We start from the raw sequence: 19902 nt of genomic DNA on the forward strand, positions 1-19902 counted from the left end.
ATTATTTCAGTAATGTGTGTAAAATAATTTTAGACTATGAATGTTTATTATACATATATGAGTTTGCAATTAGAATGTGTAATTATGTTGCACAAACACGGGTTATTCTGAGCAGTGTGTATGCATTTCATAGCATTTGTTATTGTCTATATTTTCATCTCGTGTATGGGTGTCGAGCATGTATGCTGTGCGCTCTATGGTAATGAGTGCTGATACTATGACAGTATGATATTCTTCTGCGTGTGCTTGTGGTTAGGTTCACACACACACACACACACACACACACACACACACACACACACACACACACACACACACACACACACATAGAGAGAGAGAGTTACCATCACATATCAGCCCACTTCCACATTCTTTAGCTTACCAAGTGGATGCCATGCAATGTCTTGGCAGGGCATGATTACATTCACATTCTTGATGAATGTGTTTATGGAGCAAATCCTTGCCAAGAACGGGAATGATAAGATGACACTATGTCTGTTGGCATCAGCATTGCCAAGACACTTTGTGTTTTTTTTATTTCATGTCCTACCTAGTGGATTTTCCATTACATCTGAATCATTTTCCGTGCCTCTCATACAACCGAAGTCAGACATTCAGACTTTTATGTATGGATTTTATCCAGCCACACCTTGCATCAACAGGATGTTCACAGAAAGTTTTATCAGTTGTTACAGAGCTTCACAATCTGTTTATATCATTTTAATTGGAACTGATTCCAGCAGTTGCAAGTCTGATATGGTTCAGCCAATGACCCCATAAGAGTGATTATTGCACACTTTCTGGTATGTCTTGAAAGATATCCTTCGGCTCTGGTATCTGTCCTCAATAAGCAAGGGTTTCAGACTGGGAAGGATACAGCCACAGGGGCTTGGATTGCTGAAAATAATACGTCCTGGGTCCAACAAGCGTACACTGATATCCATACACATATAAAGAAGTCATATATTCACAGTCAGTTCTGAAATAAGCGCAATTATCAGAAAGTCAGATATCCATACACATATAAAGAAGGCATATATTCACATTGTTTATATGTGTATGGATATCAGTGCAGGCTTGTTGGACCCAGGACATGTTATTTTCAGCAATACAAGCCCCTGTGGTCATCAAGAACCTATGGATAAAGTATGTGCCATACATTTCATTGAAATCTGCTTTCTTTATGGCATCAGCTGAAGCTCGAGATTCTAAACTCCATTCCTTTGACGAAGGCTCAGTCACATGTTTGAAAGATCCGGGCTTCGTCATCGTCCGGGCCTCTGGAACTCAGATCACTATCTCTGCTATTGCTCAGTAAGAGCTCTAAAATGATAATTGTGCTTTTTTTCAAATCGGACTCATTTCCTCCTGGATGCCACCATTTGTGGAAATCCTGTCAAAAATAATCAGAAGAAAGGGTTTTTTCTGAACACAGTGTTGGCCTGGATTTAGAAAGATATGAAGCTAACTTGCACTTTGGCAGAAGATTCCTACGTGCACATAAAATTAAAACCACTGCTTTGTCCTGATGTCATGTCAGCTTGTCTGTGTGTATCTTCAAACACCTTTGTGTCATTTTATGAGAGATATATCTCCTGGAACCTTAGGGTGGCTTACCATATTTGATCTCTGGCGGGCACCCTTAGCTTCTGATGTCTCCAGCTTCACCTGGACTTCCTCTTCTCTAGTTTTAGAAACTTCCATCACCTGATATAACTGTCTTGCATCTGACTTCCTTTGACACCTGTGAGATGCTACACTGTTTATTTAAGGGTATCTCACTGTTTCATAATTGTAAAACATATTTAATGGCAATATTATTTCAGTCATTTATCTAAAATACTTTCCAGCTGCACCATATTTTGTAACTCTGAGCACATGGTCTCCAGCCCTGTGCTACATCCATGCGATTTGTAAAACATTTTGCTTAAGCTACATACTTTTTCTTCATGAACTCTTACAGGCGGGAGGTTCTCTCTTCTCAGCCTTCATCATCACTCATCAAGATCTGCTTTTGTTATCGCTTGCCGCCTGTGGCTGGACATTACATACCACATCCGACCACATAATTGACCTTGGTTGGAAAGTTCAAAACTTAATTCCTTCTCTCTAAACTAGCATTTGTCACGGGAAAAGATGTTTAGTGTGTATTTGATGTTTTACCTTAAGTACAATGGAATTTGATACTGAAGAATATAGCAGTACACAAAGTAACAATATATACTTATAACTGATATAGTAATCACCTTGTCTGTATGTCCGTGTGTAATATTTTCTTGTCTGTACTGCACCTTAAACACACGCATGATACTTTGTACACACGGGTTTTCAGTTTGTGCTTTTTTCTGTATGGTGATTTATAGAATTTTTTACTTTTTCTCGTCTCCATTTTAACAAGTTGTCAAAAGTTGTATTTGTTTTGTTTTTGTTTGTTTGGGTTTTTTATTTTCTTCATTGACTTTCTTTTTGCCTCTATTTTTTAGAAAGAAAAATAGAAACCATACATCAACATCATTATGTATATTGCAATGCATGATGTATATGCAGTGTGCATGCTGTGTATTTGTGATATATATGTGAGATATATACAGGTAAAAGGTGTCAGTGATGTAATGTTTTATAATGGTACTTTGTACATGTGATGAACTGTGTTGTACATGTTCCATGTACATGTTATGTATATAAAGGTGCAGTGTATTTGTTCTAGGTTTTGCTATTCATGCCCATATATATGTGATGCATTGTGTGGTGCCTGTAAATGTATAAGGGATATATCATATTATGCATGCACAGATATATGTGATGTAATAAATGTACAGGGTATATATGATGCATTGTGTTATGCATGTACAGGGTATATATCAATGGAGTTATGCATGTACCGCTGTATTGTATATATGGGATATATATGTAATTCAGGTGCAAGGCATAAGGTGTTGTGCATGTACAAAGTATATGATATATACTGTTATGCATGCACAGGGTATGTATGTCCTATTGTTCATTGTATTTACAGTTTCTATATGTTTTTATATTATGTATATAAAGAAATTTATTCTTTACAAAACAAAAGATAATAAGAAAAAAACACCTGAGAAGTTGTCAAAAGCTGCCGTTTCCTAGAGTTTTTCCAGTTTCCATGGTAACAAGTTTGTCTTTGTTCATAGTAGTGTCTGTGTCCGGACCATATCTCTGAAACTAATAAGTATTCAGTCACACGCATTGATTAGTGTGTCACTGTGCAAAGCGATTTTAGCGCTTAGGTGATCATAACTCCCGTACCATTACAAACACTTACGACTGTCTTAGCACTAACTGGAGTCTTCTGCTACAATGGTTACAATGATCTGTAACAATGGTATCAAATTTGACTTGCACTCACAGTCATAGTGGTGTCCTTGTCCGAACCATTCACAAAACTTCGCACACACATCGATCGCTCGTGTGCAGGTACCTTTTATGGTAAGTGATATTTTAAGAATTTTTTCCTGCTTTTCTAAATAAAATAGCTCAATAAACTGTATAAAGATGGATACATACACTCTCATGAGCACATGGTTCTTTTAGCATTATCAAATGTGTTTCAATGTTTTTATCATGACAGAATGAACAATTACTTATTGCAGATATATTGTTATTCTGTCATTAATGTTTATGTTTTATATATGCACTGCAAATGTGTTTAATCTTAAATGGAGTAAACCAACCACATTGTTCTTGTGTTGTGATTTCAATAACCTTACTTTGGTGGCAGTGATGGAACCAAAGTATTGACATGATAAAAGATTAGCAAATAATGATATTTTGTTTGAAGCACACTCAGCAATATTCCAGCCATGCGATAGCTATCTGTAAATAATCACGTTTAGACAAGGCAGTCCAGTGGCTGACATCGAGAGCAATGACATGCATCAACGAAGTCAGCAAGCCGCACCACTCCATGCCATTAGTCGTCTCATGACAAGCGTGGTTTACTGAAGGTCACTTCTGCTGACATCCTCGATATCTCCAGGGTATAGATTCCGATTAATCTCTACTATACCCTTGATGCATTTACGACTCAGCCCGAAATTTTTATTGCCTCTCCTTGCCGGCTCCGCATTCTCACAGTCGCCAATTAGCTAAGCCGTCGTTACAACTGAACTTGCCAATGTCAACAACGATAGCGGTTGCAGATGCGAAGGTTTGCTCACTCAAAGAGTGGGGTAATCATACAGACACATTGGTAGGTCTGAAAATTTATAAAAGATATATGCACGAACGCCTGCTGCCTCTTTCAAAGACCCCGTGCATAGTTCGTGTTGCCAAGTTTAATCGGTTAGATAATCTAAAAAGCGAAAGTGAGTTGTGATTGGTTCGCTCAATTTCCAAGCGTATACATATGATTGGATAAAAAACCAGCCAATGGAGGTAATAAATTTATTGGGATTAGCCGTAGATGCATCCAGGGTATAGTGGAGAGTTATCGGAACGTATACCCTGGAGATATCAAGGATGTTCTACTGAAGGTGAGTTCTAAAGCAGGTGTTTGCGGGAAGCAAACATTAAAACAGAGCATTAAAACAGAGCATGAGGAGTCAAACAACTGGTATGAAGAAGCAAATGAAATGACCAGAACTCTGATGAAGTGAGTGAGTGAGTGAGTGGATATAAAATGTATACTTTTAGACTTTTAGCCATATTCCAGCTATATCACTGAACATCGGAAATGGGTTTCACACACTACACCCATGATAAGACCTGAAACTGGTCCTTCGGTATGATGAGTGAACGGCTTAACTACTAGGCTCTGCTAGAATATAGATTAAGATCACAAAGAACATAAGATCAGGATGTGATCAGTGGATTGTTTACAGGCCTATAGTATGTCATGAGTTTTACTGGGTATGACATTGGTCATCTGGTGTTATTGATAAACTGCAACTGCATTTTATGCCCAGTGGTATTTGCTTCCTGCAGTGCGTGTGCTAACTGTTAGGGGTTCTGTTGCTGACATGATCGCAGACAATGATCAAGGGCAGTCCATAACATTAAATGTCCTGTGGAGTTTAATGTTCAATGGAATTTCGGACTGGTGACCTTATGAGCCATGACAGAACTTGCATCTTGTCCTTTGTTAAAAAGGCCATAGTCAAGCTTGACGTGTGATACTTTGCGTTTTAGTATTGATCAATGAAGTGTGCTTGCAACATAGTGGAAAGGACTTGAGGAAGAATTCCCTGTCTCACACAACAATTCACATGACGTTAATTATGACGTATCCACACACACACGCAATCACATCCACTCATCTGTGAAGATGACGCCTTGCCACTGTCCCCATGATCAGTCCAATCAGCATTGTCGGTGACTATTTTTCAGAAAAGGACGTGGGAGAGATGCAAAGCGTTGAGTCCATATTGCCAAAGATTATGTCCTACAATGCCGGACTAATAACATCTCGTCTCCTTCAAATGCCCGGAGCTGTATGAGTTTCAATCAGAAACTATTTACTGGCGCAGAACGATAAGGCGATCCTGTCTGGGGGTTGCCACGTGGTTGCCCAGGACCACTGGTGCTGAGGGTCTGATGCAGATGTTGGGACAGTCTAACAATAGTGGAAAAGTGACGAATGAATCTCAGAAACACATGGTGTGTAGACATTCCAACCTAATGCTCTCTCGCTCCTCTTGCTCCTTAGCTGATGGGCATTGCAGTGGCCCAGTAGTAGAGCAAGTCTCTGTGTAGCCTGACATTATGTTTTGACTTTGTGCGAGAATGGGCAGTAACATTATTGAAAGCTTTAAATGCATGAATAATTGTCAGGAAGATATCAAAACTGACATGCTTTATCATCAATACTTAGTGACCAATTTCAGAGAATTACAAGTGAAAGTGACGACAGGTGGCGCGACAGTGCGTTCCCAAACAGCCTTGCATCATATGTACATGGAGTGGATGAGACGGTTGATGAAGTCCATGAGAATTTCCGCCTAGACCCGGTAATACGCCTGAGAAAGTTCAGCTGCAGTTGTCGGCTTTGGTCACACATCAATGAGCCTCCTCTGAATGTCATCTCACAAATGTTCTGTCGGGTTTAAGTCCGGATACAGGGTAGGCGACTGAGGAGTTAGGATGCCATGTTGACGGACATGCACGTTGCCCTACTGGAAAACATGGTTTCCATGATGACCAAAATGTGGCATGACGAAGGACGTCAGCGTTTGATCAGTGTAACGGGTAGTAGGGCCTACTTTGTGACTGAGAGCAATAGCACCCCACACCATTATGCTCGGACCTCCCCACGAGTCTCTTTACAGGACACAATCATCTGCAAAACGTTTCTTGCGTCCGCGCCACACTCTCACTCTGCCACCAGTCGCCGAGCCACAATAACGGCTTTCATCGGAGAAGACTACAGTTGCCCACTCCCGGTGACGCCAAGTCCGATGATGTGTGGCCCACTGGAGATGAGCACGACGATGTCGAACACTGAGCATCGGACCCCGGTAAGGCCCGCGACATCTGATGTTTCTCTGCCTCAAAAGCCTTCGCATTCTGTTGGCGTTTATTTGTCTCCAGTGATTTATAGTGGTTGTCCATGCAGTTTCTGTAGCCCCGAAACGGTTTTGCAGGTGATGACGGACAATCTGCCAATTTTGCCTCAACGTTGTCACAGGCAGTCTTCCACTGCGAGGACGATCTGCTGTGTCTCCAGTGGCTGGGACAGGCGGTGTATTGTTCGAACATGAACAGAAAAAGTATTTTCAACATGTCTTGCATTCAGTCTTCCTAATGCGTGGCCCCTCTGTTCCCTTGATAATTGTGACACGTCGCTACTGTCGAACGGTGAATGATTTGGTTCATGTTTGGTGGCTCTTCTTACAGGGATGACACCTCGGAATGCATTCATGAAATACGCACAAAAACCTCGTCACATTATTCTTTCACAAAAGCTTTTTGATGACATATTTTTGTATCAAACTCAGAATCTGAAACCAAATTTTCTTGGCTATGAATCAGGTCTACCTATCACATAAAAAGTGAAAAAATAATTAAAATTAAGATGAAACATATCTAGCAAAATTTTGGGTATGGTAATGTTTCTTTTGTGATTCAGTATGTTAACAATCTATAAAAAATATATGTATAACTCTCGTCATTGCAAGGTATTACATCCAGCCATGACTTACCGACATACAATAACAATACTTACATACGGCACTGAGGTGCACTGATCCTGTTGAAGCCAACAACACTGACCATGAAGATCATGGATGTTATACTACATTGTATTTCCTTTATCATCATGTTCACAAAACTTTGTTGAGGCTCTATCATTTTATTCATCAGTAAGCTATTACCATGCAGTCATACACAATGGGAACAATGAGCCTGAAAGTATTGTCCAAGAGCGTGGGTGGTAGTTCAGGATGGTGGACAAGAGACAGAGCGAAAACAAGAGTCGACGACAGAGATGAAGAAAGGAGCAGCCATGTTTTATTACTGTTTGGTCGAATGATGGCCGAAATACAGTTATAAACATGTGACAGAACGCACATCGGGACTGAGTGACCAGTGTTCCCGATGTGAAGACCTGCTCTGTCACTAACACATTCAGAAGTCGGATGGCAATTCTTCATCGTCGACGTAGTCGTAGGTGGGGAGACAGCCTTGGCCAACACCCCAACTAGCCGCACAACCCGTCCACACAATCCGTTCACTTTCCCTGCTTGGTTCCCGTGGGTGATCTGGTTGGTTGGTCACCCCGACTGACCATATCAGTCAGGTTTTTATACACCGGGTCATTACATTACTGTCCCATGCACATACGTAAGATTCGCTGACGCAGGGAGGTGTTACTCGACATGTATTGACAGCGTTTGAGAATTATGCGTCCTGCCCGGAATGGTTTTTATGATAAGTGCGGATGCACCAAATGTTTGCTGAAATATATTACATAGACAAAGAGGATAGAATTTAAGTGCACTTTGGACATATATTGAAACAAACAGATCGTTTGAATAAATGAAGTTTTAAAGAAACTTATTGAAATGATTTAGTCTATGACAGTATGATGTAATAGCAACTACAAGATGGTGCCTGACACAGAGATCTGCTATGGATCTTTATAGCTATATTGTACGTATTTCAGTCCAGCCACTACATCACTGTATGTATTGCAATATCTCTAATTCCAGTATATAGCAGTATGAAAATCTGGGCAATATCCATCATCGATAATCTTGTGGGTATACATTCCGATAACTTTGGGTCCTAATCCTTCAGCTCCACCAGCTCAGAAGCCATGAAACTGGATGTTAGCGGAGTGGCGGGAGTTCATGCATTTCAACAAGGCAAGCTGCATGAGTGAAACAAATCCCCAAGACATAAGGGTCCGGGAAGCAGATGAAACGTGGACTGGGGAACAAAGAACTGAATGATGGAGAACCACCTTCTGATCAACTTACAGACACATCTTCTAACTGATGGCAAAGACCATTATATGATCACTGGTGACAGGCATGGACGTCTTCAAATACTACATGATGTTTGCAATCTGTATCTCGTACAATTGTATTGAAGCTACTTATCATGCGTGTTTACAGCACCATGACCCCTTTTAGTCGGGTGGCGGGATAACCTAGTGATTAAAGCGTTCACTCGTCACCATGAAGCCCCTGGTTCGACTCCTCACATACAAAGTGTGAAGTCCATCTCTGGTGTACCTCGCCGTGATATTGCTGGAATATTGCTAAGAACAGCGTCAAACTAAACTCACTCACTCAGGAGTAAGTGAGTGGGTGGGTATGGTTTTGATGCCGCTTTTAGCAATATTCTATCAATATCACGGCGGGCGGGCACTAGAAATGGGCTTCCCACATTGTATGTATGAGGGGAATCGAACCCGGGCCTTCGGCGTGACAGATGAACGCTTTAACCACTCGGCTTCCCTACCGATAACACATGCTAACGTTTGAGCGGGAAACACTTGTTGCTGTCTCGAACACCAGTGTCATCACAGATTTCAGTGACCAATTTTATCACCATTTAGCCGTGTATGCCAAGTGGGATCTCTGTCTGTCTGTCTGTCTGTCTGTCTGTCTGTGTGTGAAACAGTGGTGAATGATTATTATCAAGGGTTTCTTGTGTATCACTCTGCTGAGTCATATTAAAATAATGCACAATAATACTGTATTACTGTCAAATGCTCCGGTAGAATTCATCAGATATGTACAAGATGGCTGTGACACTAGGTACATCATTAAACCGTCGTCCCAACAATGTCTGTGGACTGTCATTAAGCCACGGAACTGAAGTGAAAATGTATATCTACAAACAATATTTAGTGTAGAAACCAAAAGGAATCCTGAACAATTCAAAATTTCCTGGAGGTGAAGCATTGTTGATTTATCAAAACACAATCTACATAAGTTGAACTCGTTTTGTCAATATAGTTTTCTGGGAGGCGGCAATTTCTTTAGGTGACCTGATGTTTCTTGTGGAGACCTTAAACGCACAACTTATGTGTATTTGAGTTCATAAACACAATAGGTATCAATTCTCAGTGGTCGTGAAGCGAACATCGTGGAATTCATTTTCTTTCACGACATCTTGTTGATGATCGTCAATAATGTGGAGACACTTGATTTGCAACTGTGTAAGGATGTCCTCTCGGTGTCCACCCGGGAAAGTCACATTTGACAAATACCAACTGAGGCTAAAGCCATAGTGAGTAAGTGACTACCATTTTGTTCTGAAATAAGTGTCACCCATTGATCGCAATGGATTAAATTGGTTTGGTGGATTTTCTTTGTGTACTTAACGTATGACGGACAGCTTCTTATATCTCGTTGAAGTTCTTAGTTAACATATGATAACAATAATCTTTTTATTGACTTAATTCCTTTTAAATAGAATATGTTCTGAGATAAAATGATACGTTAAGTAGTCAATCTGTGGAAAAGGGCAATTTCAGCTGTTAGTTAACATTGTTTGAAAGACGAAATGTTCTCGGTGTGTATCCATATGGGAAATCGAACCATAATTTAAACTACGTGGCTCAGTAGAGACGGATTGTGTGGCGTGGTAGTCATCTTATTGTTCCCCCTTGTTTTTCAACAGGTGGCGCTTTTAAAGGGAGGTAACTCTTGCATTTATGATACTTCCGGAAAGTAAACAAGCAGTACGTCAACAATGTTTGGGAAGAAGAAACAGGCTCCTCAGACTCAATCGAGGAAGGGGACAGCGCTAATGAATCAAGTGAATATTAGTTTTATGACTTTCTCAACTCTTCTCATCGATAGATCGGTTCATTTACATCTGTCTGTCGACGTGCGTAAATAACAGTGTCGTGTGATAGTGAATCACAACCTTATCGTCACCATTTCCTGATTTCTGTTAATCTGTAGCTTGAAATCAACGACTCTGAATGTTTATGCAGTTGGACATACCAGGACGATCTGATCACTAAATGCCTCTCGACATTTTCTAAAATACATTTCGGTTTTACGAAATAGATTTTTAATAACAGAACTAACCCCTGTATTTAACCACATCCCTCAAGTGGCATCATGTTTTAAAAATGTATTATGTATAAAATAATAATGCAAAAGTATGCATTTATAGGAGATAGGAGAATTCAAACTCACAATGCCACTTTGAGGACTAGGATGAAAGGACAGGGTGATTAGTTAGATATTCACTTATATGGGTACAAAACATTTAAAACAGGGCTACTTATACCCACACCTTTTTTGGCAGACTTGTACTCAAAAGTTGAACGAGCTTTACACACTTGTACCTCAACAACTGGGTGACCCATACTCAGTGCAACAAATCTATATCCAATGATATTAAATACATTGTATTTATGACGATGTGTGAGACTTTGAAATGTCATGGTGACCTGAATGTTAATAATTTTTATTATGGTTATGGTGATATATATAACTCAGAATAAAAAAAATCTGTTTAATAATTGCATGGGTGCGGAACTGAGTGTTGTACAACATGAAACAGATATCTTTTAATAAACTGATGTAACACTGCTTCCAAACTTCAAACACAATTGTCACATCAAAGGTTCATATCTAAAACTGTCTGTGATCCATCTGTCTCATGCTGAATTGAGAAATAAATTCAACAATTCTCTCTGTGTTTCAGCCAAAAGACATTGTAAAAAATTCTGATTAGGTGAAGAAAATTGCACATGTATCAAAATTTATGTGCTTGCTAATTGTAGTTGCTATCAATTGGTTTAGTGATTGAATTGTTGTTAGGAATTATGTGAGCAGGACAGCATAAATAATTTGCTTCCATTCTCAGTGTTATAGTATATGTTTACTACATATATGATTATGTTGTGCCAGGTGTAGTATTAGTTTGGTTATTATGTTCATGCAAATAATTTCCATGATTACACGATGCCATTTAGAAAGTGGTCAAATGCAACATATGTCATATTTGGGATTTCACTTTCTTAGTAAAGTACAAATGCTAGTACTTTTTTCGGTTGAGTCCCATCCGGGATTCGAACCCGCACCCTCAGAGTCAGGCACCTAATCGCCAGCACACAAAGTCAGCCGCCTAGCCCGCTCAGCCCTTAGTGGAAGTCGCGGTGGCTGAGCGGGCTAGGCGGCTGACTTTGTGTGCTGGCGATTAGGTGCCTGACTCTGAGGGTGCGGGTTCGAATCCCGGATGGGACTCAACCGAAAAAAGTACTAGCATTTGTACTTTACTAAGAAAGTGAAATCCCAAATATGACATATGTTGAAATAATTTCCAGTTTATACAATTTTGATTCTGAAAAATGTGTGTTTACTTTATTGGCATTGTTGAACGTAGCATGTTTAAAGGTTTATAAACTGATAGGACTTGATGTATTCTAGTAGCAATCCGAAATCAGTGTGTTGATCTCGATATGACCAGATGGGGTTTGGTGGTATGGATGATGACACAATGCATGGAGGAATGGATGATGATGATGATGACTTGGAGGCGGAACTGGCAGCTCTGACTGGTGGGGAGGTGAAGAAACCAGCTGCCAAGAGGAAAGGTTGGTCATCATCCTGGAGATAGCTGTGGATTTGGATTAATGATGATTATACATTTATTGCTGTTTATAGGGAAAACTAATATCCTGTTTCCCAGTAACTTTGCAATTTATGTCTCCTTAGTTGCCTAAACTTTAGAGAGCTCTCAACATCATTTGAAGCAGTTTTCCCAGTAATTTGTCTATATCTACTATTCTGCCATTGTTACTGTCATTCTGTCTTCATAAACAGGGGAACAACAGTATTTTCTTGTTTTGAGAAAGTGGTTGAACTTTCAGGATGAAGTCAGGATGGACATGTGAAGATTCAGTTAGAATTGGTCGTCAGAAAGCCATGTTTGTTGTAAGAGACAACAAATGGAATTAGATGATCAGGCTTGCTGTGTTGGTTGACACATATCACTCTATCTCATTAGCCTAGATCAATTATCTGTCCTGGATTCAAATATTACAACTTTAGTTTATAGAACAAACAAAGAACCTGATGTTGGAATTTGTTTGCAGCACCACTGGACATGTCCGTGATTGACAAAATGGCCGCTGAGAGTATGAGAGATATCGGCAGTGATGAAGAGTTGTCTGACACTGAGGACCCAGACTTGCTGGTAAGTTAGAGGAAACATTTGTAATCAAATACTTTAAAGAATTAACTCTTCAGCTGGATGGATGTAATGGAACCATTCTGTTTTCTCAAGACACGACCAAAACGAACAAAAAACGAGCAATTAATCATCTCTGAATGTATATCCCTACAACATGTATTGCAACTCATTGTGTAAAATCACTTGTATGGGGCCAGTGGCCAAGAATACAATAAACGATTGTTTTGTCTATTCCGTCTATGAACCCAAGTCTTCTTAAAGTGATGCATTCATTAATCACTTTTTACAGTTAATGATGTATTTCATAATTTCTTTGAGTGACATTTTTTAAGTTTGAAAGAACAAAATAGAAAAACTTCATGGATAACAACTTTGCTTGATGAGGACTGAAGAACCTGTATTGAAACGTAGCACTCATGCTGTAAAAGAATTTGTTATCTTTAAAATTTGTAATTATTGTATCTATTTGATACCTATGTCCTTCTCTTCAAATGGGTCCTGCCACTTTCTGAGATCTAACACTTGCAAAAAAGCTGATGAAAAGCACTGCACATGCGCCAACAGTGGATGATCAAATGATTGAAACATACTATATTCAATTTAGAAATGGATTGGGCACAAGTTATCCGTGGAAACTGCCACAAACCACTGTGAACCTTCATCCCCCACCCTTGTGGTTCTGTGAGGAAATACTGGGTTACAATACTCAACTTGATTCCCATTAATCCAGTGTTTATTCAAAGTCACGGGTAAAAACCATTGCAGAGGTGAATGAATGTACAGACAATTGAGTATTGTGATCCCAGGGTAACTGATACACATCTTATTTAATCACCATCTGTTTCTTGCTAAACAATATTGGCGGGCAGAGGGATGCATATTTGGCCCAGTTGTCCTAGGTGCCACATTTTTTTTGTGCAAGGCTATATCTATTTGGTACTCTTGAAACCTAGGAGTGTGGGTTTGAATCTGATCTGTTTTTGCCCTGATATATTACTACTATTGTCACCTCTATATTCATATCTGAGCTTAGGGTTTCACCTAAGTGGGAAATGGGTGAGATCTTTATCACTCTCAGTGTTCCACCTACTTAAAGCCGACGCTGTCACTTAACTGGAACATATAAAAAAAAGCATACACAAAAAAAACGAAGAGGAGTCTCTGACTCAGTCTGTCTGTTCAAAGACAGTCAGTATTCTTGACATTATACTGAGTATGAATACTTTCTCAGAAAATATGTAATAAATTTTCAATGTTTGATGAAGATGAAGTATGAACTTATTAGTTTATCATGGTTATGCAAACTTGAGTTTCTTGTTTGTTTGCTATATTTGTTTGTGGAGATGTGCAATCAGAAGACAAATTCTGTTCAGATAATCTGCCTATGTACTCAAGTTATATGTGTAGTTTACCTTAATCTTCATGTCTGCCAATCAGGATCCTGAAGTTGTGTATCGGAAAAGAAATGTGTTGTTTTATTTTGTCTGTTTTTGGTTTATTACATAATAAGGAAACAAAAGTGGACTGACAATGTCAAGTAGTATTAGGCGCAGTAGCGTCAGAAGGTTTCAGTGGATGTGGGGTAGCTTACTGCTTAAAGACTTGATTTCAACCCTCCCACAAAAGTACCACTTGAATATTGCTAAAAGCTTTGCTCACTCACTCCCAACAAATGGAGACATGTTACTGCTTTAGGTTTGGGGAATACCACTTCTGGGTTGTTCCCATTCGGTTTTTGTAACTCGAGTCAGTGCCATAAATTATATGACCTGATTTATTGTTCCTTTCTGCTGGATGATGTGACTGCTTTCTGTCAATGATTATGGCAGAATTCTTGGGGGTTATACAGTGGAAGCTTTCAAAACCGGCAATTGTCCAATCTGGCAAGTTGTCAACACCGGCATAAAATCTCAGTCTCGTTTGTGGCTTGTACATTTATCATCAGCTCTGCATTCAGGCATGTTGTCTTAATTGGATTATTTCTTCAGTCCCGATGGTTGCTGGTTTAGTCAGCTTCCACTGTATAATGAAGTGCTTTACTCAATATTCATTCACATTTGTTGCCAGGCTGAGCTGGAGGATCTGAACACCGGTGATAGCCCCTCCCCACCCCAATCTACCCCGAGCCCTGAGAAGATTCCCTCCTCCAACTCCTCGAACCAGGTGGTCCTATTGCAGGAAAGGATGAGCATGTACCAACAGGCTTCAGCCAATGCCAAGGCTGCAGGAGATGCTTCCAAACAGAGGAGACTTGACAGGGGGTTGAAGGTGAGGTGTCAAGGTCATTGTATGCCGCTCTCTGATTGGTTCATACACAGCATGTATTTTGCTGACTGTGAGGCACTCAAGGTTATAGAATTGGGTCGCCATTTTTATGTAAAGGATCAGCTTAGTAAGAACCATTGTCTTTACTTCACCTGTGTAAAGCTGCAGTGAAGAGAAGTAACTGTTCATCTTACCTTATCTTGACTCGTACTTATTGTTTATTCTCACAAAATGTAGTGGACACTTTCTGTACTGTGTTTCCCAAATACAGAAGGACATCTCAACCAAACTTTGTGATGTGGAACCATATGACGAATCTGGTTAAACATTCACTCTATCCAGTCATAGGGAACCGTCCTTGTTTGTCATCTGATACTCTTCTGCCTGTGTGCTCTGGGCATCAATTTTTGATATGCTTTAAAGATTCATGCTCAGAATACATGCTTTGAATACATTTGATCATCCGTAAGTTGAAAAACAACGGTTGACTAGCTTACAAAAGTTTGAAGCATCTGCACTGAATTGTGTCGTGACAATGAATATTCATGGATGGTGGAGGAACAGTGTGGACATGACCTCAGAATGTACTTACAGTACCTTACTGACAGTACCTTACTGTAGCAATTTATTTTTATTTTGTGGGAACTTTGTTTGGTTTTTGATCCAGTCATGGTTTGGATCCACTAGCCCAATGTGGTACATTGTGTTTTGGTTTTCTTCCAGACACTGACTGACATGTGTAAGAGAGCGAAGTCAGGCCAACCTGTTGATGAGTCTGAGATTCCTCCCCCTGTGGCGCTCGGTGCTGTTTCAGCTCAGTCTTCACCTAAACATGATGTCACTCCATCACAGCCAACCCAAGCTGAACGGCCATCCCCACCTAAACAACCATCTCCAGGTATGTCTGCAACTGAACATCCTGTCTTGAGTCTCTGAGAAATAACCACCCTAACACAGCCATTCAATAGTACATCCATGCCTAAGCGTGATGTCACTCTAACACAACTATCTTGATAAATCTTCGTCTTATCCTGTCACTCCAACAGAAGCATCTTGATAAATCCCTTTCTAAACATGTGATTCCAACACAACCATCTTCATAAATCTTCGTCTTATCCTGTGACTTCAACAGAAGCATCTTGATAAATCCCTTCCGAAACATGTTACTCCAACACAACCATCTTGATTAATCTTCGTCTTATCCTGTGACTCCAACACAACCATCTTGACAAACCTTCATCATAACAAGTGACTAACACAAACATCTTGATATATTCCTATCTTAAGAGGTTACTAACACAACTATCTTTATAAATCCTTTCCTATACATGTCACCGCAGCACAACCATCCCTTGTTACAGGACAATAGATATCACTCTGACAGTAACCCTTGTTTCATTCCTCGTGACTTCCACTGTTCCAGCTCCTCGTGTACAGCCGGCTGTGCCTCAGCAACCTCCTGTCACACCACCAGCCCCGGCAGCAAGTGAGTCATTGGCTGTTATATAATGACATGGAAGTATTTAGCCCATGGCCCAAATTTTCGAAGCTCTCTTAGCTTTAAGACAGTCATAAGTGCCACACATTAACATTAACTTGCGACAATCGTATCGCTAAGAGAGCTTCGAAAATCTATCCCCTGTGTTTCAGTTTCTTTGAAATGAGAGCAATGTCAGATGCTTCTGTTTTATTTTCTGTATTTTGAAGAAGCACTTAATCTCAGTATGGTCAAGTGTGCAGTTACAAGCAAATCTGCCATCTAAATGTACAAGAGACAAAATAATTATCCCATTAAGAGAAAAACTACACATCATGTTTGTATGATGCATGTACCTATGATGGCAAACCCTTTCAGGTGTAGATGCTGTGGTGCCCAGAAAACATCGCTTACATATGATGTCACTAAAATACAGCTGCAACAGATTTATGATGTTTATTATTCTAAATTCAAACAGCCGGATATTTTTGTTTTCGAGATACAAAATCAGATTTGCTATTCAAAATGTTTTGAATGCCCATGACAAAAACATAGGAGCCTCAGAGCTGATTAGCTGATTAGAAAGTTCATCTTTTGCATCAGATTCAGAGATTTTGTTGAAATTCATTCACTTTGAGAATTCTTCATTGTGCATGTGTTCAAGGAGGTGTAAGAGTCAAGAGGTTGTTGTTGTCTACCAAGTTTATTCCAATAATCACACTGTCAGATTTAAGTACATAAGACACAGTAGCCCAACCCTCAGGAGCAATTAGGCAGATCTATTTGAAAACTTTATGTATATTATGTTAGGATACTACATAAACTATAGTAAATGTGAAGCCTCCACTGTGAATTTGCTTGATTGTTGCTAAAAGTAGAATAAACCTTATTCATTCACGCATCTGTGTGCAGATGCCAATGAGCTGAAGGTGATATTGCTGAAAGTGGAATAATCCTTACTCTTTCACTCACCAGATGCCAATGAGCTGAAGGTGATATTGCTGAAAGTGGAATAATCCTTACTCTTTCACTCACCAGATGCCAATGAGCTGAAGGTGATATTGCTGAAAGTGGAATAATCCTTACTCTTTCACTCACCAGATGCCAATGAGCTGAAGGTACTTCAGACCAGGAGAGACCAGTACAAGAATGCTGCTCTGATGGCCAGGAAGAACAATGATCTCCCCACTGCGGCTAAATATGTAAAGATCTGTAAAGTAAGTCATAAAACACTTGCTACTTCAGTCTACCTACACCTCATTCTGGAGCTACAAGAGGCTCATCTTTTACTTGGGATGTGTCTCTGATGGGACCTGCTGCAGACAAGTGCTGTTCATGATGGATAACCGTTGATAACAGACAAAATACGAAGACATTTAAACACTTGAGCACTTCAGTCAAACAGAGGGGTAGCAAACTTATGATGGTCTCAAAATACAGCTTTGACACAACAGATACTTGACATATTAGACAGACGCTTCATACACTGATAGTTTAAGGGGATGGTAGGGCTTTACAGGCGTTAATTATCGTACTATGCTTACTAGATGGACAAATTTAAATATTTTAGTAATACCCACAAGAAAGATGGAAAAACAGAAAATCTTTGAACTCTGGCTTACACCAAAATAGCATCATCAGACTATCATTTTGTGTTAGTGATGGAGAGAAAGTCAGTTTAGTTGTGTTAATTACATGAACAGGCACAATAAATGTACAGTTATGTGTACGGTAATAAAGAGTGTAAAGATAGAGCATCTGTACGGTGTACTAGTCAGAGATGGTGTATGGTGTACTTGCTACAAATTAAAATTAGATGATATCAATGTGTAATGCCACTTATAAAGATGAAAATATCTCAGTACACAACTGAGTATCTCCTATATGGACTCCATTACATGATAAATGGACAAAAGCATGTTGTCATGGCAACAAGTGGCACAGATGTTTGAAAACCTGTGTTGGATATATCTTGATAGCGTTGTAGATGTCTGGATATGGATAGACCACGAATGAACTCCACTACCTTTTGCTGATGAATTGAAATACTTAACCGATTGTAATTTGTATTGCCCTTGTGTGAAAGAGAAACAGAAAGATTCCAGGAATTTAAACTAAGCCAAATGTGACTGCTTTGGAGGGGGTGTATTGTGATTTTGGGTGAGATATTTGAGCTGGAAGAACCGATCTCCATTGGGGCACAATGACAGGTGTGCACTACAAAGGCAACATCCTGGATGTGTGCATGACAGTGCAACTGTATGTCAGACTCAGGTATGACAATGTATGACCTCACTGCGTCAGAATTGTTGATGATGCCTTCCTAGAGCAGGACCACTTGTCTGCATGGAGAGGCCAAACCTTCTGAAAACTGTAGTTGTAGAATGACCTGCAGACCATCCTTACACTGTCCTTTTGGTGCACAGGAAGCTCTTGCTGACAAGTGAAATTATCATCCGTCTGCTTCCATCTGAACATTTACTGATGCCATGAGGGTGATGGAAAACTGTTATCCCATCATGTCAGTCACCATTGGTTACGTCTGTGTTACTGAAACATTTTATCTCTGATATTTGGGTCAGACACTGATATTTTAACAGCATACTGCCTGATGACAGGACATGTTGCTTAATGGCATTCTGTGGCAATGACAACAGACTTTTATTAATTAAACAAGGCTTCATGGCTGTTTCGACAGAAGCTCACAATTTGATGCACTACCTTCTAAAGTGGCAATTATTTCCAAACTCCAAGTAGTATATTGAGCACTTGATGAAGATAGTAGTAAATTTCTTAGAAAAAGACATGTTGTAATATATAAGGACATTTAAGGTTAAGCTGTTCACACAAAACAGCACCAGCAGACATATTTAACAAGACCTATAAATGTCTGGGTTAGATTGATCTTCAGCAGCCCATACTTGTAAGAGGTGAGTAAGATGGTCAAGCTTGCTGACTTAGTTAATAAATCATGTCCCAGTTATGTGGATCGATACTCATGATTACAATCACTGGATTGTCTGATCCAGACCAGACACACCACCATCATATGTTTCAATGTGGCATGAAAAAACAAAGAAACATACATATCCAGGAGTATCCTCTACATACACACCTCACCCATCCATCTCTTGTTTTCAGCAATTTGACAGTGTCATGGCTGCTGCTGGTGATGGACGACCAATAGACTTGTCACAGATGCCTCCTCCACCACCAGAATTTGGAGGTGAGAAATGGAGGATAAATACAAGGTTTTCAAACATGTATAATCAAATGTTATATAATATCAAGTTCAACAAGCTTGTGAGAAAGTAAAAACTGTATCAGGATTGTGCCTCTATGCTTGACTTTTCATGTTTATCATTCAGTTCTGATGGAATTCCAAGGCAAAGTATATTACTTGTTGCTGCAAGATAACTATGACAGTAGATTACCTTACTTATCATTGTTACATGACTAATTGTGTGTAACCCGTGAAGGTCCCGGGGTAGAATAGGCCTTCAGCAACCCATACTTGCCATAAA

At 39.7% G+C, this 19902-nt stretch overlaps 1 protein-coding gene across 1 annotated transcript in view; it reads left to right on the forward strand.

Moving 5' to 3' along the window:
• Window positions 1–10115: 10115 nt before the first annotated feature.
• LOC137290779 (coiled-coil and C2 domain-containing protein 1-like) overlaps window positions 10116–19902 on the forward strand; it is a 38752-nt gene continuing 28965 nt past the window's right edge. Inside the window, exons 1-8 of the mRNA XM_067821900.1 lie at window positions 10116–10242; window positions 11911–12037; window positions 12539–12639; window positions 14704–14904; window positions 15625–15799; window positions 16325–16387; window positions 17480–17595; window positions 19520–19604. Of these exons, the coding sequence (XP_067678001.1) occupies window positions 10177–10242; window positions 11911–12037; window positions 12539–12639; window positions 14704–14904; window positions 15625–15799; window positions 16325–16387; window positions 17480–17595; window positions 19520–19604 (934 nt within the window). The 5' untranslated portion in view covers window positions 10116–10176. The remainder of the gene's footprint in view (window positions 10243–11910; window positions 12038–12538; window positions 12640–14703; window positions 14905–15624; window positions 15800–16324; window positions 16388–17479; window positions 17596–19519; window positions 19605–19902) is intronic.

The sequence above is a fragment of the Haliotis asinina genome, chromosome 7 (genome assembly GCF_037392515.1).
Source record: "Haliotis asinina isolate JCU_RB_2024 chromosome 7, JCU_Hal_asi_v2, whole genome shotgun sequence".
NCBI classification, from domain to species: Eukaryota; Metazoa; Mollusca; class Gastropoda; order Lepetellida; family Haliotidae; genus Haliotis; species Haliotis asinina.